Source organism: Taudactylus pleione, unplaced genomic scaffold (genome assembly GCF_031769625.1).
Source record: "Taudactylus pleione unplaced genomic scaffold, aTauple2 ptg001029l, whole genome shotgun sequence".
In the NCBI taxonomy this organism is placed as follows: Eukaryota; Metazoa; Chordata; class Amphibia; order Anura; family Myobatrachidae; genus Taudactylus; species Taudactylus pleione.
In genome coordinates, this window is record NW_028285430.1 from 251,719 (window position 1) to 279,319 (window position 27,601).

Below are 27,601 nucleotides of genomic sequence, written 5' to 3' on the forward strand. Positions count from 1 at the left end.
CAGGTGTGTACTACATCAGAGTAAGAGCTGCAGGTGTGTATCACATCAGGGTAAGAGTTGCAGGTGTGTATCATATCAGGGTAAGAATTGCAGGAGTGTACTACATCAGGGTAGGAGTTGCAGGAGTGTACTACATCAGGGTAAGAGTTGCAGGAGTGTACTACATCAGGGTAGGAGTTGCAGGAGTGTACTACATCTGGGTAAGAGTTGCAGGAGTGTACTACATCTGGGTAAGAGTTGCAGGAGTGTACTACATCAGGGTAAGAGTTGCAGGAGTGTAATACATCAGGGTAAGAGTTGCAGGAGTGTATTACATCAGGGTAAGAGTTGCAGGAGTGTACTACATCAGTGTAAGAGCTGCAGGAGTGTACTACATCAGGGTAAGAGCTGCAGGTGTGTGTCACATCAGGGTAGGAGTTGCAGGAGTGTACTACATCAGGGTTAGAGTTGCAGGATTGTACTGCATCAGGGTAAGAGTTGCAGGTGTGTATCATATCAGGGTAAGAGTTGCAGGTGTGTACTACATCAGGGTAACAGTTTCAGTTGTGTATCACATCAGGGTAGGAGTTGCAGGAGTGTACTACATCAGGGTAAGAGTTGCAGGAGTGTACTACATCAGGGTAAGAGTTGCAGGTGTGTACTACATCAGAGTAAGAGCTGCAGGTGTGTATCCCTTCAGGGTAAGAGTTGCAGGTGTGTATCACATCAGGGTAAGAGTTGCAGGAGTGTACTACATCAGGGTAAGAGTTGCAGGTGTGTATCATATCAGGGTAAGAATTGCAGGAGTGTACTACATCAGGGTAGGAGTTGCAGGAGTGTACTACATCAGGGTAAGAGTTGCAGGAGTGTACTACATCAGGGTAAGAGTTGCAGGAGTGTACTACATAAGGGTAAGAGCTGCAGGAGTGTACTACATAAGGGGAAGAGCTGCAGGAGTGTACTACATAAGGGTAAGAGCTGCAGGAGTGTACTACATCAGGGTAAGAGCTGCAGGAGTGTACTGCATCAGGGTAAGAGCTGCAGGAGTTACTGCCTCAGTGTAAGAGTTGCAGGAGTGTACTACATAAGGGTAAGAGTTGCAGGAGTGTACTACATCAGGGTAAGAGCTGCAGGAGTGTACTACATCAGGGTAAGAGCTGCAGGTGTGTGTCACATCAGGGTAGGAGTTGCAGGAGTGTATCATTCAGGGTAAGAATTGCAGGAGTGTACTACATCAGGGTAAGAGTTGCAGGAGTGTACTACATCAGGGTAAGAGCTGCAGGAGTGTACTACATCAGGGTAAGAGCTGCAGGTGTGTGTCACATCAGGGTAGGAGTTGCAGGAGTGTATCATTCAGGGTAAGAATTGCAGGAGTGTACTACATCAGGGTAAGAGTTGCAGGAGTGTACTACATCAGGGTAAGAGTTGCAGGAGTGTACTACATAAGGGTAAGAGCTGCAGGAGTGTACTACATAAGGGTAAGAGCTGCTGGAGTGTACTACATCAGGGTAAGAGCTGCTGGAGTGTACTACATCAGGGTAAGAGCTGCAGGAGTGTACTGCATCAGGGTAAGAGTTGCAGGTGTGTATCACATCAGGGTAAGAGTTGCAGGAGTGTACTGCATCAGGGTAAGAGTTGCAGGTGTGTATCATATCAGGGTAAAAGTTGCAGGTGTGTACTACATCAGGGTAAAAGATGCAGGTGTGTACTACATCAAGGTAAGAGTTGCAGTTGTGTATCACATCAGGGTAGGAGTTGCTGGAGTGTACTACATCAGGGTAAGAGTTGCAGAAGTGTACTACATCAGGGTAAGAATTGCAGGTGTGTACTACATCAGAGTAAGAGCTGCAGGTGTGTATCACATCAGGGTAAGAGTTGCAGTTGTGTATCATATCAGGGTAAGAATTGCAGGAGTGTACTACATCAGGGTAGGAGTTGCAGGAGTGTACTACATCAGGGTAAGAGTTGCAGGAGTGTACTACATCAGGGTAGGAGTTGCAGGAGTGTACTACATCAGGGTAAGAGTTGCAGGAGTGTACTACATCAGGGTAAGAGTTGCAGGAGTGTACTACATCAGGGTAAGAGTTGCAGGAGTGTACTACATCAGGGTAAGAGCTGCAGGAGTGTACTACATCAGGGTAAGAGTTGCAGGTGTGTATCATATCAGGGTAAGAGTTGCAGGTGTGTATCACATCAGGGTAGGAGTTGCAGGTGTGTATCACATCAGGGTAGGAGTTGCAGGAGTGTACTACATCAGGGTAAGAATTGCAGGAGTGTACTACATCAGGGTAAGAGTTGCAGGTGTGTACTACATCAGGGTAAGAGTTGCAGGTGTGTTTCACATCAGGGTAGTAGTTGCTGGAGTGTACTATATCAGGGTAAGAGTTGCAGGAGTGTACTACATCAGGGTAAGAGTTGCAGGTGTGTACTACATCAGAGTAAGAGCTGCAGGTGTGTATCACATCAGGGTAAGAGTTGCAGGTGTGTATCATATCAGGGTAAGAATTGCAGGAGTGTACTACATCAGGGTAGGAGTTGCAGGAGTGTACTACATCAGGGTAAGAGTTGCAGGAGTGTACTACATCAGGGTAGGAGTTGCAGGAGTGTACTACATCTGGGTAAGAGTTGCAGGAGTGTACTACCTCAGGGTAAGAGTTGCAGGAGTGTAATACATCAGGGTAAGAGTTGCAGGAGTGTACTACATCAGGGTTAGAGTTGTAGGAGTGTACTACATCAGGGTAAGAGCTGCAGGAGTGTACTACATCAGGGTAAGAGCTGCAGGTGTGTGTCACATCAGGGTAGGAGTTGCAGGAGTCTATCATTCAGGGTAAGAATTGCAGGAGTGTACTACATCAGGGTAAGAGTTGCAGGTGTGTACTACATCAGGGTAAGAGTTGCAGGTGTGTATCACATCAGGGTAGGAGTTGCAGGTGTGTATCACATCAGGGTAGGAGTTGCAGGAGTGTACTACATCAGGGTTAGAGTTGCAGGATTGTACTGCATCAGGGTAAGAGTTGCAGGTGTGTATCATATCAGGGTAAGAGTTGCAGGTGTGTACTACATCAGGGTAAGAGTTGCAGGTGTGTATCACATCAGGGTAGGAGTTGCGGGAGTGTACTACATCAGGGTAAGAGTTGCAGGAGTGTACTACATCAGGGTAAGAGTTGCAGGTGTGTACTACATCAGAGTAAGAGCTGCAGGTGTGTATCCCATCAGGGTAAGAGTTGCAGGTGTGTATCACATCAGGGTAAGAGTTGCAGGAGTGTACTACAAAAGGGTAAGAGTTGCAGGTGTGTATCATATCAGGGTAAGAATTGCTGGAGTGTACTACATCAGGGTAGGAGTTGCAGGAGTGTACTACATCAGGGTAAGAGTTGCAGGAGTGTACTACATCAGGGTAAGAGTTGCAGGAGTGTACTACATAAGGGTAAGAGCTGCAGGAGTGTACTACATAAGGGTAAGAGCTGCAGGAGTGTACTACATAAGGGTAAGAGCTGCAGGAGTGTACTACATCAGGGTAAGAGCTGCAGGAGTGTACTGCATCAGGGTAAGAGCTGCAGGAGTTACTGCCTCAGTGTAAGAGTTGCAGGAGTGTACTACATAAGGGTAAGAGTTGCAGGAGTGTACTACATCAGGGTAAGAGTTGCAGGTGTGTATCACATCAGGGTAGGAGTTGCTGGAGTGTACTACATCAGGGTAAGAGTTGCAGGAGTGTACTACATCAGGGTAAGAGTTGCAGGTGTGTACTACATCAGAGTAAGAGCTGCAGGTGTGTATCACATCAGGGTAAGAGTTGCAGGTGTGTACTGCATCAGGGTAAGAGTTGCAGGTGTGTATCATATCAGGGTAAGAGTTGCAGGTGTGTATCACATCAGGGTAGGAGTTGCTGGAGTTTACTACATCAGGGTAAGAGTTGCAGGAGTGTACTACATCAGGGTAAGAGTTGCAGGTGTGTACTTCATCAGAGTAAGAGCTGCAGGTGTGTATCACATCAGGGTAGGAGTTTCAGGAGTGTACTACATCAGGGTAAGAGTTGCAGGATTGTACTGCATCAGGGTAAGAGTTGCAGGTGTGTATCATATCAGGGTAAGAGTTGCAGGAGTGTACTACATCAGGGTAAGAGTTGCAGGAGTGTACTACATAAGGGTAAGAGCTGCAGGAGTGTACTACATAAGGGTAAGAGCTGCAGGAGTGTACTACATCAGGGTAATAGCTGCAGGAGTGTACTGCATCAGGGTAAGAGCTGCAGGAGTTACTGCCTCAGGGTAAGAGCTGCAGGAGTGTACTACATCAGGGTAAGAGTTGCAGGTGTGTGTCACATCAGGGTAAGAGTTGCAGGTGTGTATCACATCAGGGTAAGAGTTGCAGGAGTGTACTGCATCAGGGTAAGAGTTGCAGGTGTGTATCATATCAGGGTAAGAGTTGCAGGTGTGTATCACATCAGGGTAGGAGTTGCTGGAGTTTACTACATCAGGGTAAGAGTTGCAGGAGTGTACTACATCAGGGTAAGAGTTGCAGGTGTGTACTACATCAGAGTAAGAGCTGCAGGTGTGTATCACATCAGGGTAAGGGTTGCAGTTGTGTATCATATCAGGGTAAGAATTGCAGGAGTGTACTACATCAGGGTAGGAGTTGCAGGAGTGTACTACATCAGGGTAAGAGTTGCAGGAGTGTACTACATCAGGGTAGGAGTTGCAGGAGTGTACTACATCTGGGTAAGAGTTGCAGGAGTGTACTACATCAGGGTAAGAGTTGCAGGAGTGTACTACATCAGGGTAAGAGCTGCAGGAGTGTACTACATCAGGGTAAGAGCTGCAGGAGTGTACTGCATCAGGGTAAGAGCTGCAGGAGTTACTGCCTCAGTGTAAGAGTTGCAGGAGTGTACTACATAAGGGTAAGAGTTGCAGGAGTGTACTACATCAGGGTAAGAGTTGCAGGTGTGTATCACATCAGGGTAGGAGTTGCTGGAGTGTACTACATCAGGGTAAGAGTTGCAGGAGTGTACTACATCAGGGTAAGAGTTGCAGGTGTGTACTACATCAGAGTAAGAGCTGCAGGTGTGTATCACATCAGGGTAAGAGTTGCAGGTGTGTATCATATCAGGGTAAGAATTGCAGGAGTGTACTGCATCAGGGTAAGAGTTGCAGGTGTGTATCATATCAGGGTAAGAGTTGCAGGTGTGTATCACATCAGGGTAGGAGTTGCTGGAGTTTACTACATCAGGGTAAGAGTTGCAGGAGTGTACTACATCAGGGTAAGAGTTGCAGGTGTGTACTTCATCAGAGTAAGAGCTGCAGGTGTGTATCACATCAGGGTAGGAGTTTCAGGAGTGTACGACATCAGGGTAAGAGTTGCAGGAGTGTACTGCATCAGGGTAAGAGTTGCAGGTGTGTATCATATCAGGGTAAGAGTTGCAGGAGTGTACTACATCAGGGTAAGAGTTGCAGGTGTGTATCACATCAGGGTAGGAGTTGCGGGAGTGTACTACATCAGGGTAAGAGTTGCAGGAGTGTACTACATCAGGGTAAGAGTTGCAGGTGTGTACTACATCAGAGTAAGAGCTGCAGGTGTGTATCACATCAGGGTAAGAGTTGCAGGTGTGTATCACATCAGGGTAAGAGTTGCAGGAGTGTACTACATCAGGGTAAGAGTTGCAGGTGTGTATCATATCAGAGTAAGAATTGCAGGAGTGTACTACATCAGGGTAGGAGTTGCAGGAGTGTACTACATCAGGGTAAGAGTTGCAGGAGTGTACTACATCAGGGTAAGAGTTGCAGGAGTGTACTACATAAGGGTAAGAGCTGCAGGAGTGTACTACATAAGGGTAAGAGCTGCAGGAGTGTACTACATCAGGGTAATAGCTGCAGGAGTGTACTGCATCAGGGTAAGAGCTGCAGGAGTTACTGCCTCAGGGTAAGAGCTGCAGGAGTGTACTACATCAGGGTAAGAGTTGCAGGTGTGTGTCACATCAGGGTAAGAGTTGCAGGTGTGTATCACATCAGGGTAAGAGTTGCAGGAGTGTACTGCATCAGGGTAAGAGTTGCAGGTGTGTATCATATCAGGGTAAGAGTTGCAGGTGTGTATCACATCAGGGTAGGAGTTGCTGGAATTTACTACATCAGGGTAAGAGTTGCAGGAGTGTACTACATCAGGGTAAGAGTTGCAGGTGTGTACTACATCAGAGTAAGAGCTGCAGGTGTGTATCACATCAGGGTAAGGGTTGCAGTTGTGTATCATATCAGGGTAAGAATTGCAGGAGTGTACTACATCAGGGTAGGAGTTGCAGGAGTGTACTACATCAGGGTAAGAGTTGCAGGAGTGTACTACATCAGGGTAGGAGTTGCAGGAGTGTACTACATCTGGGTAAGAGTTGCAGGAGTGTACTACATCAGGGTAAGAGTTGCAGGAGTGTACTACATCAGGGTAAGAGTTACAGGTGTGTACTACATCAGGGTAAGAGTTGCAGGAGTGTACTACATCAGGGTAAGAGTTGCAGGTGTGTACTACATCAGGGTAAGAGTTGCAGGTGTGTTTCACATCAGGGTAGGAGTTGCTGGAGTGTACTATATCAGGGTAAGAGTTGCAGGAGTGTACTACATCAGGGTAAGAGTTGCAGGTGTGTATCACATCAGGGTAGGAGTTGCAGGTGTGTATCACATCAGGGTAGGAGTTGCAGGAGTGTACTACATCAGGGTAAGAATTGCAGGAGTGTACTACATCAGGGTAAGAGTTGCAGGTGTGTACTACATCAGGGTAAGAGTTGCAGGTGTGTTTCACATCAGGGTAGGAGTTGCTGGAGTGTACTATATCAGGGTAAGAGTTGCAGGAGTGTACTACATCAGGGTAAGAGTTGCAGGTGTGTACTACATCAGAGTAAGAGCTGCAGGTGTGTATCACATCAGGGTAAGAGTTGCAGGTGTGTATCATATCAGGGTAAGAATTGCAGGAGTGTACTACATCAGGGTAGGAGTTGCAGGAGTGTACTACATCTGGGTAAGAGTTGCAGGAGTGTACTACATCAGGGTAAGAGTTGCAGGAGTGTACTACATCAGGGTAAGAGTTGCAGGAGTGTACTACATCAGGGTAAGAGTTGCAGGAGTGTACTACATCAGGGTAAGAGCTGCAGGAGTGTACTACATCAGGGTAAGAGCTGCAGGTGTGTGTCACATCAGGGTAGGAGTTGCAGGAGTCTATCATTCAGGGTAAGAATTGCAGGAGTGTACTACATCAGGGTAAGAGTTGCAGGTGTGTACTACATCAGGGTAAGAGTTGCAGGTGTGTATCACATCAGGGTAGGAGTTGCAGGTGTGTATCACATCAGGGTAGGAGTTGCAGGAGTGTACTACATCAGGGTTAGAGTTGCAGGATTGTACTGCATCAGGGTAAGAGTTGCAGGTGTGTATTATATCAGGGTAAGAGTTGCAGGTGTGTACTACATCAGGGTAAGAGTTGCAGGTGTGTATCACATCAGGGTAGGAGTTGCAGGAGTGTACTACATCAGGGTAAGAGTTGCAGGAGTGTACTACATCAGGGTAAGAGTTGCAGGTGTGTACTACATCAGAGTAAGAGCTGCAGGTGTGTATCCCATCAGGGTAAGAGTTGCAGGTGTGTATCACATCAGGGTAAGAGTTGCAGGAGTGTACTACATCAGGGTAAGAGTTGCAGGTGTGTATCATATCAGGGTAAGAATTGCAGGAGTGTACTACATCAGGGTAGGAGTTGCAGGAGTGTACTACATCAGGGTAAGAGTTGCAGGAGTGTACTACATCAGGGTAAGAGTTGCAGGAGTGTACTACATAAGGGTAAGAGCTGCAGGAGTGTACTACATAAGGGTAAGAGCTGCAGGAGTGTACTACATCAGGGTAAGAGCTGCAGGAGTGTACTGCATCAGGGTAAGAGCTGCAGGAGTTACTGCCTCAGTGTAAGAGTTGCAGGAGTGTACTACATAAGGGTAAGAGTTGCAGGAGTGTACTACATAAGAGTAAGAGTTGCAGGTGTGTATCACATCAGGGTAGGAGTTGCTGGAGTGTACTACATCAGGGTAAGAGTTGCAGGAGTGTACTACATCAGGGTAAGAGTTGCAGGTGTGTACTACATCAGAGTAAGAGCTGCAGGTGTGTATCACATCAGGGTAAGAGTTGCAGTTGTGTATCATATCAGGGTAAGAATTGCAGGAGTGTACTGCATCAGGGTAAGAGTTGCAGGTGTGTATCATATCAGGGTAAGAGTTGCAGGTGTGTATCACATCAGGGTAGGAGTTGCTGGAGTTTACTACATCAGGGTAAGAGTTGCAGGAGTGTACTACATCAGGGTAAGAGTTGCAGGTGTGTACTACATCAGAGTAAGAGCTGCAGGTGTGTATCACATCAGGGTAAGGGTTGCAGTTGTGTATCATATCAGGGTAAGAATTGCAGGAGTGTACTACATCAGGGTAGGAGTTGCAGGAGTGTACTACATCAGGGTAGGAGTTGCAGGAGTGTACTACATCTGGGTAAGAGTTGCAGGAGTGTACTACATCAGGGTAAGAGTTGCAGGAGTGTACTACATCAGGGTAAGAGTTGCAGGAGTGTACTACATCAGGGTAAGAGTTGCAGGAGTGTACTACATCAGGGTAAGAGTTGCAGGTGTGTACTACATCAGGGTAAGAGTTGCAGGAGTGTACTACATCAGGGTAAGAGTTGCAGGTGTGTACTACATCAGGGTAAGAGTTGCAGGTGTGTTTCACATCAGGGTAGGAGTTGCTGGAGTGTACTATATCAGGGTAAGAGTTGCAGGAGTGTACTACATCAGGGTAAGAGTTGCAGGTGTGTATCACATCAGGGTAGGAGTTGCAGGTGTGTATCACATCAGGGTAGGAGTTGCAGGAGTGTACTACATCAGGGTAAGAATTGCAGGAGTGTACTACATCAGGGTAAGAGTTGCAGGTGTGTACTACATCAGGGTAAGAGTTGCAGGTGTGTTTCACATCAGGGTAGGAGTTGCTGGAGTGTACTATATCAGGGTAAGAGTTGCAGGAGTGTACTACATCAGGGTAAGAGTTGCAGGTGTGTACTACATCAGAGTAAGAGCTGCAGGTGTGTATCACATCAGGGTAAGAGTTGCAGGTGTGTATCATATCAGGGTAAGAATTGCAGGAGTGTACTACATCAGGGTAGGAGTTGCAGGAGTGTACTACATCTGGGTAAGAGTTGCAGGAGTGTACTACATCAGGGTAAGAGTTGCAGGAGTGTACTACATCAGGGTAAGAGTTGCAGGAGTGTACTACATCAGGGTAAGAGTTGCAGGAGTGTACTACATCAGGGTAAGAGCTGCAGGAGTGTACTACATCAGGGTAAGAGCTGCAGGTGTGTGTCACATCAGGGTAGGAGTTGCAGGAGTCTATCATTCAGGGTAAGAATTGCAGGAGTGTACTACATCAGGGTAAGAGTTGCAGGTGTGTACTACATCAGGGTAAGAGTTGCAGGTGTGTATCACATCAGGGTAGGAGTTGCAGGTGTGTATCACATCAGGGTAGGAGTTGCAGGAGTGTACTACATCAGGGTTAGAGTTGCAGGATTGTACTGCATCAGGGTAAGAGTTGCAGGTGTGTATTATATCAGGGTAAGAGTTGCAGGTGTGTACTACATCAGGGTAAGAGTTGCAGGTGTGTATCACATCAGGGTAGGAGTTGCAGGAGTGTACTACATCAGGGTAAGAGTTGCAGGAGTGTACTACATCAGGGTAAGAGTTGCAGGTGTGTACTACATCAGAGTAAGAGCTGCAGGTGTGTATCCCATCAGGGTAAGAGTTGCAGGTGTGTATCACATCAGGGTAAGAGTTGCAGGAGTGTACTACATCAGGGTAAGAGTTGCAGGTGTGTATCATATCAGGGTAAGAATTGCAGGAGTGTACTACATCAGGGTAGGAGTTGCAGGAGTGTACTACATCAGGGTAAGAGTTGCAGGAGTGTACTACATCAGGGTAAGAGTTGCAGGAGTGTACTACATAAGGGTAAGAGCTGCAGGAGTGTACTACATCAGGGTAAGAGCTGCAGGAGTGTACTACATCAGGGTAAGAGCTGCAGGAGTGTACTGCATCAGGGTAAGAGCTGCAGGAGTTACTGCCTCAGTGTAAGAGTTGCAGGAGTGTACTACATAAGGGTAAGAGTTGCAGGAGTGTACTACATAAGAGTAAGAGTTGCAGGTGTGTATCACATCAGGGTAGGAGTTGCTGGAGTGTACTACATCAGGGTAAGAGTTGCAGGAGTGTACTACATCAGGGAAAGAGTTGCAGGTGTGTACTACATCAGAGTAAGAGCTGCAGGTGTGTATCACATCAGGGTAAGAGTTGCAGTTGTGTATCATATCAGGGTAAGAATTGCAGGAGTGTACTGCATCAGGGTAAGAGTTGCAGGTGTGTATCATATCAGGGTAAGAGTTGCAGGTGTGTATCACATCAGGGTAGGAGTTGCCGGAGTTTACTACATCAGGGTAAGAGTTGCAGGAGTGTACTACATCAGGGTAAGAGTTGCAGGTGTGTACTACATCAGAGTAAGAGCTGCAGGTGTGTATCACATCAGGGTAAGGGTTGCAGTTGTGTATCATATCAGGGTAAGAATTGCAGGAGTGTACTACATCAGGGTAGGAGTTGCAGGAGTGTACTACATCAGGGTAGGAGTTGCAGGAGTGTACTACATCTGGGTAAGAGTTGCAGGAGTGTACTACATCAGGGTAAGAGTTGCAGGAGTGTACTACATCAGGGTAAGAGTTGCAGGAGTGTACTACATCAGGGTAAGAGTTGCAGGAGTGTACTACATCAGGGTAAGAGTTGCAGGTGTGTACTACATCAGGGTAAGAGTTGCAGGTGTGTATCACATCAGGGTAGGAGTTGCAGGTGTGTATCACATCAGGGTAGGACTTGCAGGAGTGTACTACATCAGGGTAAGAATTGCAGGAGTGTACTACATCAGGGTAAGAGTTGCAGGTGTGTACTACATCAGGGTAAGAGTTGCAGGTGTGTTTCACATCAGGGTAGGAGTTGCTGGAGTGTACTATATCAGGGTAAGAGTTGCAGGAGTGTACTACATCAGGGTAAGAGTTGCAGGTGTGTACTACATCAGAGTAAGAGCTGAAGGTGTGTATCACATCAGGGTAAGAGTTGCAGGTGTGTATCATATCAGGGTAAGAATTGCAGGAGTGTACTACATCAGGGTAGGAGTTGCAGGAGTGTACTACATCAGGGTAAGAGTTGCAGGAGTGTACTACATCAGGGTAGGAGTTGCAGGAGTGTACTACATCAGGGTAAGAGTTGCAGGAGTGTACTACATCAGGGTAAGAGTTGCAGGAGTGTAATACATCAGGGTAAGAGTGGCAGGAGTGTACTACATCAGGGTAAGAGTTGCAGGAGTGTACTACATCAGGGTAAGAGCTGCAGGTGTGTGTCACATCAGGGTAGGAGTTGCAGGAGTCTATCATTCAGGGTAAGAATTGCAGGAGTGTACTACATCAGGGTAAGAGTTGCAGGTGTGTACTACATCAGGGTAAGAGTTGCAGGTGTGTATCACATCAGGGTAGGAGTTGCAGGTGTGTATCACATCAGGGTAGGAGTTGCAGGAGTGTACTACATCAGGGTTAGAGTTGCAGGATTGTACTGCATCAGGGTAAGAGTTGCAGGTGTGTATCATATCAGGGTAAGAGTTGCAGGTGTGTACTACATCAGGGTAGGAGTTGCAGGAGTGTACTACATCAGGGTAAGAGTTGCAGGAGTGTACTACATCAGGGTAAGAGTTGCAGGAGTGTACTACATCAGGGTAAGAGTTGCAGGTGTGTACTACATCAGGGTAAGAGTTGCAGGTGTGTATCACATCAGGGTAGGAGTTGCAGGTGTGTATCACATTAGGGTAGGAGTTGCAGGAGTGTACTACATCAGGGTAAGAGTTGCAGGATTGTACTGCATCAGTGTAAGAGTTGCAGGTGTGTATCACATCAGGGTAGGAGTTGCAGGAGTGTACTACATCAGGGTAAGAGTTGCAGGAGTGTACTACATCAGGGTAAGAGTTGCAGGTGTGTACTACATCAGAGTAAGAGCTGCAGGTGAGTATCCCATCAGGGTAAGAGTTGCAGGTGTGTATCACATCAGGGTAAGAGTTGCAGGAGTGTACTACATCAGGGTAAGAGTTGCAGGTGTGTATCATATCAGGGTAAGAATTGCAGGAGTGTACTACATCAGGGTAGGAGTTGCAGGAGTGTACTACATCAGGGTAAGAGTTGCAGGAGTGTACTACATCAGGGTAAGAGTTGCAGGAGTGTACTACATAAGGGTAAGAGCTGCAGGAGTGTACTACATAAGGGTAAGAGCTGCAGGAGTGTACTACATAAGGGTAAGAGCTGCTGGAGTGTACTACATCAGGGTAAGAGCTGCAGGAGTGTACTGCATCAGGGTAAGAGCTGCAGGAGTTACTGCCTCAGTGTAAGAGTTGCAGGAGTGTACTACATAAGGGTAAGAGTTGCAGGAGTGTACTACATAAGGGTAAGAGTTGCAGGTGTGTATCACATCAGGGTAGGAGTTGCTGGAGTGTACTACATCAGGGTAAGAGTTGCAGGTGTGTACTACATCAGAGTAAGAGCTGCAGGTGTGTATCACATCAGGGTAAGAGTTGCAGGTGTGTATCATATCAGGGTAAGAATTGCAGGAGTGTACTACATCAGGGTAGGAGTTGCAGGAGTGTACTACATCAGGGTAAGAGTCCAGGAGTGTACTACATCAGGGTAGGAGTTGCAGGAGTGTACTACATCAGGGTAAGAGTTGCAGGAGTGTACTACATCAGGGTAAGAGTTGCAGGAGTGTACTACATCAGGGTAAGAGCTGCAGGAGTGTACTACATCAGGGTAAGAGCTGCAGGTGTGTGTCACATCAGGGTAGGAGTTGCAGGAGTGTATCATTCAGGGTAAGAATTGCAGGAGTGTACTACATCAGGGTAAGAGTTGCAGGTGTGTACTACATCAGGGTAAGAGTTGCAGGTGTGTATCACATCAGGGTAGGAGTTGCAGGTGTGTATCACATCAGGGTAGGAGTTGCAGGAGTGTACTACATCAGGGTAAGAGTTGCAGGATTGTACTGCATCAGTGTAAGAGTTGCAGGTGTGTATCATATCAGGGTAAGAGTTGCAGGTGTGTACAACATCAGGGTAAGAGTTGCAGGTGTGTACTACATCAGGGTAAGAGTTGCAGGTGTGTATCACATCAGGGTAGGAGTTGCAGGAGTGTACTACATCAGGGTAAGAGTTGCAGGAGTGTACTACATCAGGGTAAGAGTTGCAGGTGTGTACTACATCAGAGTTAGAGCTGCAGGTGTGTATCACATCAGGGTAAGAGTTGCAGGTGTGTATCACATCAGGGTAAGAGTTGCAGGAGTGTACTACATCAGGGTAAGAGTTGCAGGTGTGTATCATATCAGGGTAAGAATTGCAGGAGTGTACTACATCAGGGTAGGAGTTGCAGGAGTGTACTACATCAGGGTAAGAGTTGCAGGAGTGTACTACATAAGGGTAAGAGCTGCAGGAGTGTACTACATAAGGGTAAGAGCTGCAGGAGTGTACTACATCAGGGTAAGAGCTGCAGGAGTGTACTGCATCAGGGTAAGAGCTGCAGGAGTTACTGCCTCAGGGTAAGAGCTGCAGGAGTGTACTACATCAGGTAAGAGTTGCAGGTGTGTATCATATCAGGGTAAGAGTTGCAGGTGTGTACTACATCAGGGTAAAAGATGCAGGTGTGTACTACATCAGGGTAAGAGTTGCAGGTGTGTATCACATCAGGGTAGGAGTTGCTGGAGTGTACTACATCAGGGTAAGAGCTGCAGGAGTTACTGCCTCAGGGTAAGAGTTGCAGGAGTGTACTGCATCAGGGTAAGAGCTGCAGGAGTGTACTACATAAGGGTAAGAGCTGCAGGAGTGTACTGCATCAGGGTAAGAGCTGCAGGAGTGTACTGCATCAGGGTAAGAGCTGCAGGAGTTACTGCCTCAGGGTAAGAGCTGCAGGAGTGTACTACATCAGGGTAAGAGCTGCAGGTGTTTGTCACATCAGGGTAAGAGTTGCAGGTGTGTATCACATCAGGGTAAGAGTTGCAGGAGTGTACTGCATCAGGGTAAGAGTTGCAGGTGTGTATCATATCAGGGTAAGAGTTGCAGGTGTGTACTACATCAGGGTAAAAGATGCAGGTGTGTACTACATCAGGGTAAGAGCTGCAGGAGTGTACTACATCAGGGTAAGAGCTGCAGGAGTTACTGCCTCAGGGTAAGAGTTGCAGGAGTGTACTGCATCAGGGTAAGAGCCGCAGGAGTGTACTACATAAGGGTAAAAGCTGCAGGAGTGTACTGCATCAGGGTAAGAGCTGCAGGAGTGTACTACATCAGGGTAAGAGTTGCAGCTGTGTATCATATCAGGGTAAGAGCTGCAGGTGTGTTTCACAACAGGGTAGGAGTTGCAGGAGTGTATCATTCAGGGTAAGAATTGCAGGAGTGTACTACATCAGGGTAAGAGTTGCAGGTGTGTACTACATCAGGGTAAGAGTTGCAGGTGTGTATCACATCAGGGTAGGAGTTGCAGGTGTGTATCACATCAGGGTAGGAGTTACAGGAGTGTACTACATCAGGGTAAGAGTTGCAGGATTGTACTGCATCAGGGTAAGAGTTGCAGGTGTGTATCATATCAGGGTAAGAGTTGCAGGTGTGTACTACATCAGGGTAAGAGTTGCAGGTGTGTACTACATCAGGGTAAGAGTTGCAGGTGTGTATTACATCAGGGTAGGAGTTGCAGGAGTGTACTACATCAGGGTAAGAGTTGCAGGAGTGTACTACATCAGGGTTAGAGTTGCAGGTGTGTACTACATCAGAGTAAGAGCTGCAGGTGTGTATCACATCAGGGTAAGAGTTGCAGGTGTGTATCACATCAGGGTAAGAGTTGCAGGAGTATACTACATCAGGGTAAGAGTTGCAGGTGTGTATCATATCAGGGTAAGAATTGCAGGAGTGTACTACATCAGGGTAGGAGTTGCAGGAGTGTACTACATCAGGGTAAGAGTTGCAGGAGTGGACTACATCAGAGTAAGAGTTGCAGGAGTGTACTACATAAGGGTAAGAGCTGCAGGAGTGTACTACATAAGGGTTAGAGCTGCAGGAGTGTACTACATCAGGGTAAGAGCTGCAGGAGTGTACTGCATCAGGGTAAGAGCTGCAGGAGTTACTGCCTCAGGGTAAGAGCTGCAGGAGTGTACTGCCTCAGGGTAAGAGCTGCAGGAGTGTACTACATCAGGGTTAGAGTTGCAGGAGTGTACTACATAAGGGTAAAAGCTGCAGGAGTGTACTGCATCAGGGTAAGAACTGCAGGAGTGTACTACATCAGGGTAAGAGCTGCAGGAGTGTACTGCATCAGGTTAAGAGCTGCAAGAGTGTACTACATAAGGGTAAGAGCTGCAGGTGTGTGTCACATCAGGGTAGGAGTTGCAGGAGTGTATCATTCAGGGTAAGAATTGCAGGAGTGTACTACATCAGGGTAAGAGTTGCAGGTGTGTACTACATCAGGGTAAGAGTTGCAGGTGTGTATCACATCAGGGTAGGAGTTGCAGGTGTGTATCACATCAGGGTAGGAGTTACAGGAGTGTACTACATCAGGGTAAGAGTTGCAGGATTGTACTGCATCAGGGTAAGAGTTGCAGGTGTGTATCATATCAGGGTAAGAGTTGCAGGTGTGTACTACATCAGGGTAAGAGTTGCAGGTGTGTATTACATCAGGGTAGGAGTTGCAGGAGTGTACTACATCAGGGTAAGAGTTGCAGGAGTGTACTACATCAGGGTTAGAGTTGCAGGTGTGTACTACATCAGAGTAAGAGCTGCAGGTGTGTATCACATCAGGGTAAGAGTTGCAGGTGTGTATCACATCAGGGTAAGAGTTGCAGGAGTGTACTACATCAGGGTAAGAGTTGCAGGTGTGTATCACATCAGGGTAGGAGTTGCAGGAGTGTACTACATCAGGGTAAGAGTTGCAGGAGTGTACTACATCAGGGTTAGAGTTGCAGGTGTGTACTACATCAGAGTAAGAGCTGCAGGTGTGTATCACATCAGGGTAAGAGTTGCAGGTGTGTATCACATCAGGGTAAGAGTTGCAGGAGTGTACTACATCAGGGTAAGAGTTGCAGGTGTGTATCATATCAGGGTAAGAATTGCAGGAGTGTACTACATCAGGGTAGGAGTTGCAGGAGTGTACTACATCAAGGTAAGAGTTGCAGGAGTGGACTACATCAGAGTAAGAGTTGCAGGAGTGGACTACATAAGGGTAAGAGCTGCAGGAGTGTACTACATAAGGGTTAGAGCTGCAGGAGTGTACTACATCAGGGTAAGAGCTGCAGGAGTGTACTGCATCAGGGTAAGAGCTGCAGGAGTTACTGCCTCAGGGTAAGAGCTGCAGGAGTGTACTGCCTCAGGGTAAGAGCTGCAGGAGTGTACTACATCAGGGTTAGAGTTGCAGGAGTGTACTACATAAGGGTAAAAGCTGCAGGAGTGTACTGCATCAGGGTAAGAGCTGCAGGAGTGTACTACATCAGGGTAAGAGCTGCAGGAGTGTACTGCATCAGGTTAAGAGCTGCAAGAGTGTACTACATAAGGGTAAGAGCTGCAGGAGTGTACTACATCAGTAGTGGTTTTAAAAGAACTTATGTGATACAGGCCAAGCTATCTCATGACTACAACACCAGCATATTTATCATAAACAAATTTCCTATTGATAATTGTATACCATGTGCATGGATTGAAGCAGCTACAAATGTATGGAGTGTAGTCTTGACAGCATCATCAATTGTCAGACTGACATGTTCCTCTGTGTTTTAGGAGTACCAAATGCTTTGTGGACAAAATGGCCCGAATGCGAGGCATACCTGTGGGCCCTCCAGAGACCCTTGGCAGGTAACTGCAAGTGACAATTGAAAGATTCTGATTTTTTTTTAATAAAGTGCAAATACTGTAGACTCCTGTAACTGAAGGCCTGAACCAGAGGTGGGTGCAATGTCGTTTTTGAATGCAAGCGTCCGATGTTTTCAGTATGCGCATGCGTCAGAGTCTCATGGTTGCTGACGATCGACTTTGGACACAAAAACACGGACGGGATCAGTGAGACCCGTCGGTGCTGCTGTGTAGTTCAATGACACAGATGCATGCATGGATCAGGGAGATCCGTGCTACATGCATCTGTGTCATTGACAAAGAAGCACGGATGGGATCAGTGAGACTAGTCTGCCTGCTGTGGTTAAAAAATTGAAACCTTTGTGAAAAAAATAAAAAAAATGGTGTGCACACCCCTACCAAATAGCAACCAGCCCTGGGCTTTTAGTGACTTAGTGCTGGTTGTGCAAAATACAGAGGACAAGCGATGTAGGGGTCCCTTGTATTTAAGCACAACCAGCACTGGGCTAGTCAGAACCAGCCCTGGTTGCCAAAATACAGGGGACAAATGACGTAGGGCTCCCCCATGCATTTTGCGCAACCAGCACTGGGCTCTGATCCGGGCCTGGAAATACAGGGGACAAAAATGAGTAGGGTTCCCCTGTATTTACCAGAACCAGCACCACACTTTTTCTAGCGGGGGGCCCCTGCCACAGCCAGGGGAGCCCTTTCACCGGGTCCCCCGGCTGAAGCATCAACCCTGACCGCTAGTCAGCCCAGGCCGGGTATCCTTGGGGAGCTGGGGACACTCCAATAAAGGGGTCCCCTTCTCCAGGGCATCCCAGGCCTAGGCTGATAGCCCGGGGCTATCCCCGGCACCCCTGGCCGGTGGGTGTAGGGTTGATAGTGTAGTGTGGTGCATTTGAAAAAGTTAAAAATATTGCCTTTTGCTGTGGAACTACAGGTCCCAGCAAACCTCCCCCGCATGCAGGTACTTGGAGAACCACAAGTACCAGCATGCAGGGTATTACAGGCCCGCTGGTATCTGTAGTTCCACAGCAAAGCAATGTTAAAATAAACACAGGACACATACACCATTGACAGTAAAATTTTGATAAAACATACATGCACACTATCTCACATACTCACCTATGTATCCCTGAAGCCATCATCTGTTCCCTTGTCCAGTATAATAGCCAAAGGGTAGGGTACGTGTAAAAAAAATAAATCCATACTCACCTTCTCCTATGTGTGGATCACGTCCTCTTGGGTCCATGCAGACAATCCCCGGTCTTGGCAAAAAAAAAAACATGCAAATACGCAAGCCACTGGACACCGGGCCTGAATGAGCTGCTCGCTAAGATGCATTCGCTCGTAGCTGCCGATGGTTCGCATTGTGCGCATGCGTACATATCGCAGTGCGCAAACCAGTGCAAGAGATCAGGAAGCGTTCGCGCGCTGCGCATAGGCAGCCCGGCTGAATGAGTGACAGGAGAAGCAGTTTGTGAGCGGTGAAAGGAGTCTGCCGCTAAAAACTGGGGAGTGGAGATGGAACGCAGGCGTGCCTGACCGCTTTAATGCTGTTTCAGAGGCGGGCATAATTAAGAGGCAGCGTCATAGTACACATCACTTGGCTGAAATCTACACTGAAGCATATGCAGTGCTTGCGGCAGAGTATGGTCAACCACAAGTGCTGCGATCGCATCCGATGGTACTCCATGTTACCGATGGTTGCATACACTTCCTGGATATGACATACGCAAGTGGGTGTCTTAAGACAGGCTGGTGGGCGTCTGCATACACAATGCGATCAAGACATAGTGGGCATGCTAATGCCTTGCCGTGTGATCGCCTGCCTTGCTAAATTTGCATATGCATCTAGTGAGCGAACGCAACTAGCGAGCGGTTCAGTCAGGTCCACAGTACCGTCCTCAATGGACGGTGCTTCCCAAATGAGAGCTCAGTGGCGGGATTTCACTATAGAAACTCTGGTGCTGAGCGCTCATTGGCTGAAAGAGGCTCAGTTAATGAACGGATTCATTGATTTCAATGAGAACTGCAAAAGTAACCTTAAGACCCCTGTATTTTGCACAACCAGCACTGGGTCACTAAAAGCCCGGGGCTGGTTGCTATTTGGGGGCGTGGGAGGCACGCCGTTTTTCTTCTTTTTTTTTTTTACACAGGTTTCGTTTTTTTTTTTTTAACCACAGTAGCATAGACGAGTCTCACTGATCCCATCAGTGCTTTTGTATTAATGACACAGATGCATGTAGCACGGGTATCCCTGATCCGAGCCTGCCTCTGTCATATCGCACACGATCTAATGAATATGCAAATCATTAGATCGTGCGCAGTAGACTGGGTGAACATCGTTCACTGCAGCTGCCAGAGAGAGTTCAAGGGAGATTGCAAACGACATCGGATCATTTGCAAATCGTACTGTGTGTGGGGCCCCTAAGACTCCCATAATGCCCATGAGATTGCCTTTTTTTTGTGATCACTTCAAGCCACCTCCCGGGAACACCCATGACTTTCCGCCACCAACTCAAATGAGAGAAATTCTGTACGCAATAGCGGCCTCTGTGTACACTCAGTGGTTGCTCTAATGTCCGATGGAGTGGCCGATGTCCCCTCGATGGCGCGATTACTTGCACACCGCAGAGGATTGCAGCCGGTGCGCATCTCAGTAAACAACCCATCAACTGCGGCAGTAGCATAAATTTGCAGTAGTGTCTACCTCTGAACCAAGCCCTTTATTATGAATTAAAATTTTCACTTTGGGACTGAATCAGAGATGGACACAATGCCGATGTTTGAGTACGTAGTTGAGCGATTATCAGTAAATTGCGCATACATACAAGTTGCACTGAGCAGTTTAATTTTCATTGTCGCTCACAGAAAGGATTTTTAGCGATTGACAGGCAGGAACCGTTTGTGGATGGCAACTGGGGGGTGGCGACTCAAAAGCAGTTTTCAGGGCGTGTCTCATCCTGCGACTGCGATCCCATACGCATTAAAAATGACTCCAGAGTCTCAGTTCCTGCGGCCATGCTGCGCGACCATAAGGTTACTCAGAAGTCTGATAATTGACTGGCCTGCGACCGATGCTCTATCTGTATGCAGTCGCTTGGATTTGCAAAGCCGCCGGTGGGCATCTTCATACAAATCCCAGGGCCTGCGACATTTGCGGATTTTAGCACAGCTGCTGCGCACACAGGGGTGACATTAGCGCACTGTACATCTCTAAATCTGGTAATCTGTTGCTCTTGGTGCCTCCATAGGATCACATAGACAATGTGTAAGGGAGGATATAAAAATGCAGTGTTTCTTAGGAGAATTAAGGGCCTGATTCAGAGCCGCTCATAAGCGGCCGCTCATTCGTTCCGAGCGATGTTTGCCCAACTGCGCATGCATACGGATCGTAATACGCATGCGCGAACCAGTCAGTGCGGCCGAAAATCGTTTGTTCGCTAAATAGCGAATGCCTGCTATTTTGAGTGACAGAATGAGGCGTATGTGGGTGGTAACAGGGGAAGGTGCTTGAAAACGGGGAGTGGAGATCCGAACACAGGCGTTCTTAAAGGTCAAAACGGGCGTTTTAAGGGTGTGCATAATTAATACAGCAGCGTCACTGACCACGTCACTGGGTTATTTTATAGCCAGAACTGCTCGCAAGATTGTGGTAGCAAAAACCAACCACAAGAATAGCGAGCAGTTCATACGCTGGTCGATGTACTCGATTAATCTAATAAATAGCGGACATGACGTAGGATGCGAGCGGCCAGGGGGCGTATTTTTTAAAAAAACGACCGCAAGTTTTCTTCGCTCGTTCAGACATAGAGGCGTGAACAGACCGCAAAGAGCAAATGGTTCATTTGAATAGCCACCCCTATTTTCTGGACGAACGACCGCAAATAGCATCCGGCTCTGAATCAGGCCCTAAGATCATTGACATTGAAATAAATTAGTTTAATTGGCATGCTAGTTAGAAAAGAAATGTTTACCTGTAGCTGACAGTTGAGGCACAGGTCACTATACAAGGGGAGAATAGGGTGAGAAAATAGAGGAAATGGAAATACAAACAATAAAGCAGAAACAACATAAATTCATGAACAATCTTTATAAAATAGATGTTTACAGAGTGAATATTTGGGAGAGGGGCATAAAGAGTTTTCCAGGCTTTTGGTGGCAAAAAACACCTAAGTGGTTTGAATTGGATCTGGTAGACTGGGATCTAGACCGTAGTATTAAAATTACAGTAAGGTTTGGGGTCTACACAACTTGGGCAAGGAATCTTTCTGGCGGGCACTAAGCACATGGAGGGCTCTGTTAGGCATAACCTGATAGCTATAGGTGGGCATAAGAGGGTTTTGGTGTAAAATTATTAGCCAAGTTATATTTAAGGGAGAGACAACAAAAGTAGTTTAATAACATAAATATATAATATATTGGGAAGGGGAGGTAAGCAGGAAACCACAGACTATAGTTTATGTGAGGCTCTTATCAAACTGATGGAGGTTATTGGTGTCACGGTCAAACCAAGAGGTACTACTAGATATAAATGGGCTTCCTAGCAACATTTGGTATGGACTCCATATTTAGCATGTTGACAATCACAATGTCAACAGACAAAAGATTGACACCAAAATGTGGAATGTCATAATGTTGACACATTCAAATTGTCGACACAGTTAAAATGTCACAATAGAAATTTTAGTGTTAGGCTTAAAATTAGATGTTAACATTATGTTCCAGTCAAGTTTTGGGAGTATCGACATTCTGCAAGTCGACACTGTGGTTGTCAACATGCCGGAATGCTGATATTTTGTCTATTGACATGTTGTCCCTGTCTACATTATGGTGCCTACATGACTGTCGACATTCTGATATTTGTCAATACATACCGAACTCATCAGTATTTGTCACTAGTCTTACAGAAATGTTCTTGCCAGCTGCTTGCTTTGCATGTGATTGGGCATACAGCTTATGTTTCTTTTTTGATTTCTTGACACTCATTGTCTATTTATCAACAGTCGTACAACAACTCAATCAGAGACACCAGAAATGGTCGACAATCCCCTATATGGACCTGTTAACAGTGGCTCCCACCCTCCACCAACGCAGTGTCGTCTGCCGAAACCTGAACCTTCCATTCGCACTTCTACCATGCGCCAACGCTCTATGACATATTCTTCTGTAGAAAAGAAATCTGCTGTGTCTGACAAAGCTGCAGCTAAGAACAATCCACCAACTGCATCACATAATAATGTCAACCGTCCCGAACCTGCTCCATCTGTATCCAAGCCACGTCCTCCTCTGCCCGCCAAGAGTCAGGCTGCTCGTGATCCTCAGCACACCTAGTTCAAAGAATCTGTGCAGTACAAACAGTGGACACCGCAGATCATGTATTTTGTCAAGTTGTATCTGCTTCCTAAATGCACCAAGATCTCTTCCTGAACATTTTGGCTTTTCCAATAACAATTCCATCATTGACATAAGTTTGGATTATTTTGGAACATGCTTGCCAACTTTGTATAGGTGCTCTCAGGGAGATCCCGGAGTATGAGGTCTAGGAGGTGTTGTGGGCATGGTACCATGAAACGCTTCTCAATGGCTGGTCCCTTTCTGTACGATACTAGTATTAGAAAGCAGGGGGCGGGGAAACTCACCACAAATTGAAAATTCAAAACCCCAGACAGCCCTATTCCGTGGGAATGTGGGCAGGATCCAGAAAACGAGTCTGCTCTACTGGGAGTCCAATCTCGGAGAGGAGGCACGCCTGTTTTGAAATGGAAGATACATTTTATGCATTACTTCCATTTAGTACTTGAGAACATCATGTTGCAGAGTGTCTACTTAACTATCATAGATTGCTAACCCTGCAGGGGCAATATTGTATAATACAGAATAGCTTCCATGTGCTTGGATCAAAATGTTTACCTTAGCCACAGAATACAGAGGCACCATATCTGTGAAGTGTAGTTTTAAAAACCTATTACCTTAGTTTGTGCTTTGATTACTGAGATATGTAGATAGCAACATTTGGAATAATTTGCACTGTAGCTCTTAATTTATAGTGAGTACTGGACTGCTCATGGTAGACATGATAGTGCTAACTCACTACTGTGGTAGTCTCTGTAGTGGTGTTTGGCATGCAATCAAGGCACATCGTTCTGTAATGCAGTGTACTACTGATTGAGGGAAATCATTATGGTGTTAAGGTGGGTATCCACTACCCGATTAAAATGAGCAATTGAACAATATCGTTATCATTCAATCGTTCACAAATCGGTAATGAAATTGTCGAAAATGACCAGCGATGCGAGCTCCCTCTGGTCGTTTTTGACATCATCGCCTGAATATGCTGGTCAATCTGCCGATAACGACAGATTGCCCATGTTCATGGTTGAGGGAGGGTGTCTACACTGAACGACTTATCGATTACAATGCCGTAATCATGCAGCACAGACTGTGAAACGACTGTGCGATTACAATGTCGTAATCATGCAGTCTTTTCACAGTCTGCTAGTGGATGTGTCCCTTTACTTTTTAAGGGTCAAACCATCAGCGCAAATGCTTTTTTTTGTAACATCACACACTAACTTTTGTGCAATGACACCCTATTTTGTGGAATGGCGCATCATCGTTGGGGACCAATGTACTGAAATGTTTTATAAACATAAAAATGGCACGTAATAAAGACAGTCCCAATTGCCCTTAACTCGCATGATTAAGATAAGACATAAGTCTTCATCATCAAAGTTTATTTATAAGGTGCCATCAGTTCAGAAGCACCTTACAGGCATAAATCAAGGTAAACAGAACAGCATTTTAGAAAACTAAAAACTTGAACTGAACGTAGGGAGTGCTGATATTGTGAAAGCAGATTACACTTTAATGTGCCATTTTTACCGTTTGCAGTGTCTGGAGTCACTGTGAAGCCACAAATTTAGGAATAGATTGATTTCCAAGGATCGTGTAGTAGATGCTCACCTCACACTCGCCAAGATAAAGAATCTGGGCCTGATTCAGCAAGGATCGCTATTCTGCTAGAACGCACGCACCACAGTTGCTAATATATCAGTGGTGAAATGCGAATGTTTGCAATCGCATTGCAATCACAGTTTACCATAATGACGCCCACTTCCCCTTACACACATCCGTATACTAGGGCAACATAGCAAAATAATCGGTAACATCTGACCCATACGCACAGTTAAGGCAGGTCAGTCCTCACTCAGGAATTGCTTACTCCAGCGTATGCTATGAGCCCTCATGCTGCGTATGGTATTGCAGTGGATAATTTGTGCAGGCCCCTGTAACAGTGTTGCATCACACTGGCACCTTTCATTCGCCCGACCACCCACAAACGGCACTTCCTGTCAGTCAATGTGCTCAGGGTCTGTGTAGTCTCTGCAAACGCATTTCCCACTTGCTAGTTCGCGCACTGCGATGCATACACATGCAATTAATCGACTGATTGCATGCGCCTTTGCTACTGCGATCTTTGCTGAATCAGGCCCTCAGTGCGGATTTGTACTTTTTGCAGTTTATAATTGGCCTTTTTTTACTTACATTGAGTCATATGACACATTATTTGAAGTACAGGTTGAGTCTCCCATATCCAAATATTCCGAAATACGGAATATTTTTAGCATGACTGAGATAGTGAAACTTTTGATTTTTGATGGTTCAATGTACACAAACTTTATTAAGGCACACAATTATTAAAAATAAAGTATAAAATGACCTATAGGCTGTGTGTATAAGGTGTATATGAAACATAAATTAATTTCAAGTATGTACACAAACTTTGTTTGAGCCACAAAATTATTGAAAATATTGTATAAAAAAAACTACATTCAGGCTGTGTGTATAAGGTGTATATAACACATAAATGCATTCTGTGTTTAGATTTGGGTCCTATTCCTAAGACATTTCAATATGGTATGCAATCATTCCAAAATACGGAATATTCCGATATCCAAAATACCCCAGGTCCCAAGCATGTTGGATATGGGAGACTCAACCTGTATTGCATATGAAAAAAACGTAATTTCCCATTAGAATCTGATTAAGCATGATTCATAACCTGAACTTTAGTTTTTTTACCATTCCACAAAAGACAACTGGATTTATGAGTCTGCAATTAATTGTTGAACTGACAAGTTTGATGCTCAGTGTTTTTTTTTCTTTAACCGGATGAAACCCGACTATTCCTATGTGTAAACCATGTGATAAAAGACCCTTCAACTATGACTGCACTATTTGTTCTGGTCAGAAATACCTTGAACACTGTAATTCTTGGACTTTATAGTGTGTAATGCCCAATTTAGTGTGATAAAGTGACCCATCTATGCACCCCTGTTACATGTCTGCTGATCTCACGTGTACACCATCAGAGAGAGGGCCTGATTCAGTGATGGTGAGGGATTTGCTCATGCGCGGGATCGCTCACAGTGCCTCCAAGCCACAGCATGATTGACATGTTGCAGCTGTTTTGAGGTGGGGCGTAGGCGGTGACAGTTTTACAAAATGGCATCGCCCCCATTTTGTAGGCATGCCGATGCCAGGATCTGCGTCCTTCGATGTAGATTTCCTGGTCCCAGCAGAGGATTTCCGGCGGCTATTCTGAGTAAGCTTAGGATCTGCAATGCCAGCAGTGGGCGTCTTTTGCCTTCAGGCGCCTTCTGCAGCATTAGCATTTTTATGCATTGTAGCTGCATCCAAAGACGCAGCAGTGATGAAAGCTTTGTCTGAACAAACAAAGAGCTTTATGGATAAATCTAAATTATACACTTTTTTTTTTTTTTTTTAGGTACAAATCCTTTTCTTGTGCAAAGCTATTTTTTGATCACGTATATGTATGAGAGAGAGAGAGCACTATTCAGCATTATTGTAAATATGAAGGATTTTACTATTTGTATATGTCTCTGGAAGAATATAATATATAAATGTGAGCAGTGTGGAAATTATTAATAGAAATAAATAATTAAAAATTACACTTTGGAGTCATTTTAATATTGATAATGGTGCGTAAATTATTTTTTTTTAAAAAATGAATAAACAATATATGGTTTGTAAGCCTTTTACTTACTTTTATAATCTTGAGATTGTATATATTTGCTTAGTAATGGTAATTATACAACAATTATCCATTATATTTTGGTCGCTGAAGGCAGTGTTTAATTATTATTAACTTTTATTTCTAAAGTGCCACAAAGTGTATGTAGTGCTGTACAGGGTAAATATAGAAACATTCACAGTAACAGAGCATAAGTACAATACACAACGGCAGACCATAGCATAGATACACCACCACATGCTGGGTAGAACAGAAAGCAGAGACAAGGGTAAGGCAACACGCTGAAGCTAGCAGGTGCATACAGAGGCGAGTCATGGGTGGGAATGAATATAAGTGACCCTGTATCCAACGTATGGGCCTGATTCAGCATGGATCGCTATTCTGCTTATACGCACGCTACTTCATTGCTAATATCAAATGATATTTAAATGTTTGCATTCGCATTGTGATCGCAACCTAACATAAGGACGCCCACTTCCCCTTACTCACATCTGTATACTAAGGCAACATAGCGAAACAATCGGTAACATCGAGTAACATTGGATCCATGCGCACAGTTAAGGCAGGTCAGACTTCACTCTGGAATTGCTAACTTCTGCGCACGCTATGAGACCTCAGGAGGCGTCTGGTATCACAGTGGCTAATTTATGCACGCCCATGCAACGGTGTTGTAACGCACTGGCACGCCTGTGTTTGCCTGAGTCACCCCCCCCCGTCACCACCCACAAACAGCACTTCCTGTCAATCACTCTGCCATGAGTCTGCGTATCTTCTGCGAACGCAGTTCTGAACGCAGCATCTGGCTCACGCACGTGCGCTGCATACGCTTGCGCAGAACACAACAATTGGCCAATTGCATGTGTATTAGCAACTGCGTTCTTCACTGAATCAGGCCCAGAGTGAGAGTTGTTAAAGAGACAAAGGCGAGGAGCCCTACCTGAAACAGCTTACATAGTAAGAAGAAGAATTGATTATCTCTTTTTAAATGATCGTCATTTACACCTTATACATGATACTTCAATAGGATCGATCACGTGGTCTGACCATGCTCCAGTTTTTCTTTCACTCTCTTTTCCTCAGCGCTCGTGCAACCCTTGGTCCTGGCGTTTTAATGAACTTCTTTTACAAGACACATATTGTAAGTCCCAGACAGAGTCCTCTTTAGACTCATATATTGAACAGAATGACCAGGATGACCAGGATGACATTTCCAAGGTAATGGTTTGGGAGGCACATAAATGCATTCTACGGGGCACATGCATCCAATTAGGTTCTTATTTAAAAAAACAAAACACAACGTAGAGATGCCCTTCTCGCTGAGATCAAATCCCTGGAAACTCCCCATAAAGCCTCTTTGTCCCCACATTACTATGCCAAGTTGGAGGAAGCTAGGTCTGCCCTCCATAGACTTTCCATTGATAAAATCAAATTGTCCTACCGCAAATGCCATAGTCGTTTCTATCAATGGGGCAATAAGCCGGGTAGGATGTTGGCTAAGGCATTACGTGAGCAGCGCACAGTCACATTCAAGCGATAAAAGACGAACATGGTCAGACTCACAATGAAACTAATCGAATCGCTGAATCCTTTTGTTCTTATTACACTAAACTAAACAATTTAAAGAATTC

The 27,601-nt window shown here is 45.7% G+C and overlaps 1 protein-coding gene across 1 annotated transcript in view; it reads left to right on the forward strand.

Moving 5' to 3' along the window:
* INPP5D (inositol polyphosphate-5-phosphatase D) overlaps window positions 1-25,892 on the forward strand; it is a 223,353-nt gene extending 197,461 nt beyond the window's left edge. Inside the window, exons 25-26 of the mRNA XM_088461232.1 lie at window positions 16,838-16,912; window positions 21,922-25,892. Of these exons, the coding sequence (XP_088317358.1) occupies window positions 16,838-16,912; window positions 21,922-22,249 (403 nt within the window). The 3' untranslated portion in view covers window positions 22,250-25,892. The remainder of the gene's footprint in view (window positions 1-16,837; window positions 16,913-21,921) is intronic.
* The last annotated feature ends 1,709 nt before the right edge of the window (window positions 25,893-27,601 follow it).